At 41.5% G+C, this 1,931-nt stretch overlaps 1 protein-coding gene across 7 annotated transcripts in view; it reads left to right on the top strand.

The window, feature by feature from the left end:
- Window positions 1-1,931, top strand: part of Shld2 (shieldin complex subunit 2) — a 72,950-nt gene that overhangs the window by 34,701 nt on the left and 36,318 nt on the right. For 3 of the 7 annotated variants that reach the window (XM_021182273.2, XM_021182274.2, XM_021182276.2), the window contains exon 1: window positions 1,336-1,509. The exons of 2 other annotated variants lie outside the window; for them this stretch is intronic. In XM_021182273.2, coding sequence (XP_021037932.1) covers window positions 1,473-1,509 — 37 coding nt within the window. In that variant the 5' untranslated portion in view covers window positions 1,336-1,472. Of the gene's footprint in view, window positions 1-315; window positions 417-1,335; window positions 1,510-1,931 lie in introns of those variants that run through there. 2 more of the 7 variants (XM_029468996.1, XM_021182277.2) reach the window with 2 other exon arrangements.

The raw sequence follows: 1,931 nt of genomic DNA, 5'->3' as shown, positions 1-1,931 counted from the left end.
TGGTTGTGAGCCACCATGTGGTTGCTGGGATTTGAACTCTGGACCTTCGGAAGAGCAGTCGGGTGCTCTTACCCACTGAGCCATCTCACCAGCCCCTCACATGGATTTTGTAAGAAACGTTTTCTTTTTAGTCGTAGTGTGGGCAAAGACAAACCTGCTGATACGGTCCATCCTGTTTCATAAATCTTTGACCCATTCATCAGACTCTGCCCACTCTGGAGATAAAGGCTGTGGGGTGTCAGTCTTCCTGACTGGTGGCCTTCTGCAGATTGAGAAACTCAGTAATGATTAACTGTGGTAATGGATATGCGCTTGCTGGTTTCACCTGGTATCTTAGTGAGCTTTAACCCTCTGAGGACAACCAGAACAGAGCCTAGAGTCGTTAAAACTCATCACTTATCCATGACTATTTATATGTAAGTTTTCTATGATAGGTATCTTATTACCACCTACCAGTCTTCACCACTGTCTACCCCCACTCACATACTCATCACTTCCACAGCTTACACTCAGTAGCAGCACCCTTTGGTACAATTCTAAAAATTGTGTTATTTGGTGTGTATGTGTGTGTTTGTTTATGTGTGTGTATGTGTTCGTGTGTGTGTATGTATGTGTGTGTGTATGTATGTGTGTGTGTGTGTAGATAAAATGTATTCTTTGGCATATGGAGGTCAAAGGACAGCTTTCAAAAGTAGATTCTTTCCTTCCATTGTGAGGTCCAGAGATTGAATTCAGGCCTTCATCAGGCTTGTGCAGTATGTACCTGTATGTATCTAATTGCCCTGTTATAATTTATCAGTTTTACACAGTCAAGGCCATTTTCTAACTAATTCCTAAAGAGTGCAAGTCCCACACTTAAGCTGCTTGTTGAGATAAATAAATGAAGGCATAGTGAAATGGCTGTCATAGGTAAGTAACCATGTCTTTTTCATTGGTTGGATTCATTTCTGGATCTGGGGGCTGCCTCTGAAGTGTCAAGAGTGATTGTGTCACTCAGTTGAGTACCAGCATCTACCCCTGAGTAGAAAGGAAGAGGATCTTTGAATTTTTATCTTGGATTCTTCTGTGATACTATCAAGTGTAGTAATGCTACAAATATGAATAGGTCTGAAGTTGAAGAAAGCTTACAAACTTGTAAGGCATAATTGAATATATAACGGTACGTGGGAATGAAATGAATAGGCTTGGATTCAGTTCTCTATAGTGGTGTGAAGTAACAAGACAGCCCAAGAAACAGCAGAATGGAAAAATAAAATCAGATCAGTGGAGGAGCTCATTGGGAAAGAGCAGTGTCCTGAAACTAGGAACAGAGTGTCTCAGTGAGAGTACTGTGAGTGCCCATTTGGCAATTTGGACTTTGTTATTGTCTTAATAGAGATAGAAGTGAGTGTCAGATTTCAAGATACTGAGAAAATGCTAAGTGAGGACACAGAACAGGGGAGTGTTTTACATTCTTTCTGTATATCTTGGAGATGTACGCGTGCATCTTACAGCCAGCATGGCCCTTAGGTAAGCCAACCAGGACGGCTTTCTGGGGCCTGTGTTGGGGAGTGGGGATGATTCTGGGCTGTACTTCACCTTTCCCCTAAACATTATTCAGCGTTATAACTAATCTTATTCCTAAGAGCGTAGGAAAGATGCAGGTGCCAGGCAGGTCCTTGCTCATTGCACTGACTTACACGCCTCCTTTCTGCTGACACCTGCTTTGAATTCTGCAGCATTTCTCATCTCTCTTTGATGATCATCACTTTATCTTTCCCATTATACTGTAAACGCCTTCATTTCCCTTATTATTGTTGATTTTTCCATTCCTAGCATAATGCCTGACAAGTTATTTTGATTATTAAATAAATTAATACATATCTATCTTTTAAAACCCCAAATAGGGGCTGGAGAGATGGCTCAGCGGTTAAGAGCACTGACTGCTCTTC

This window comes from Mus caroli, chromosome 14 (genome assembly GCF_900094665.2).
Source record: "Mus caroli chromosome 14, CAROLI_EIJ_v1.1, whole genome shotgun sequence".
NCBI classification, from domain to species: domain Eukaryota; kingdom Metazoa; phylum Chordata; class Mammalia; order Rodentia; family Muridae; genus Mus; species Mus caroli.
The sequence above is the reverse complement of the archived record's forward strand: the minus strand, read 5'-3'. Positions and strand labels throughout refer to the sequence as shown.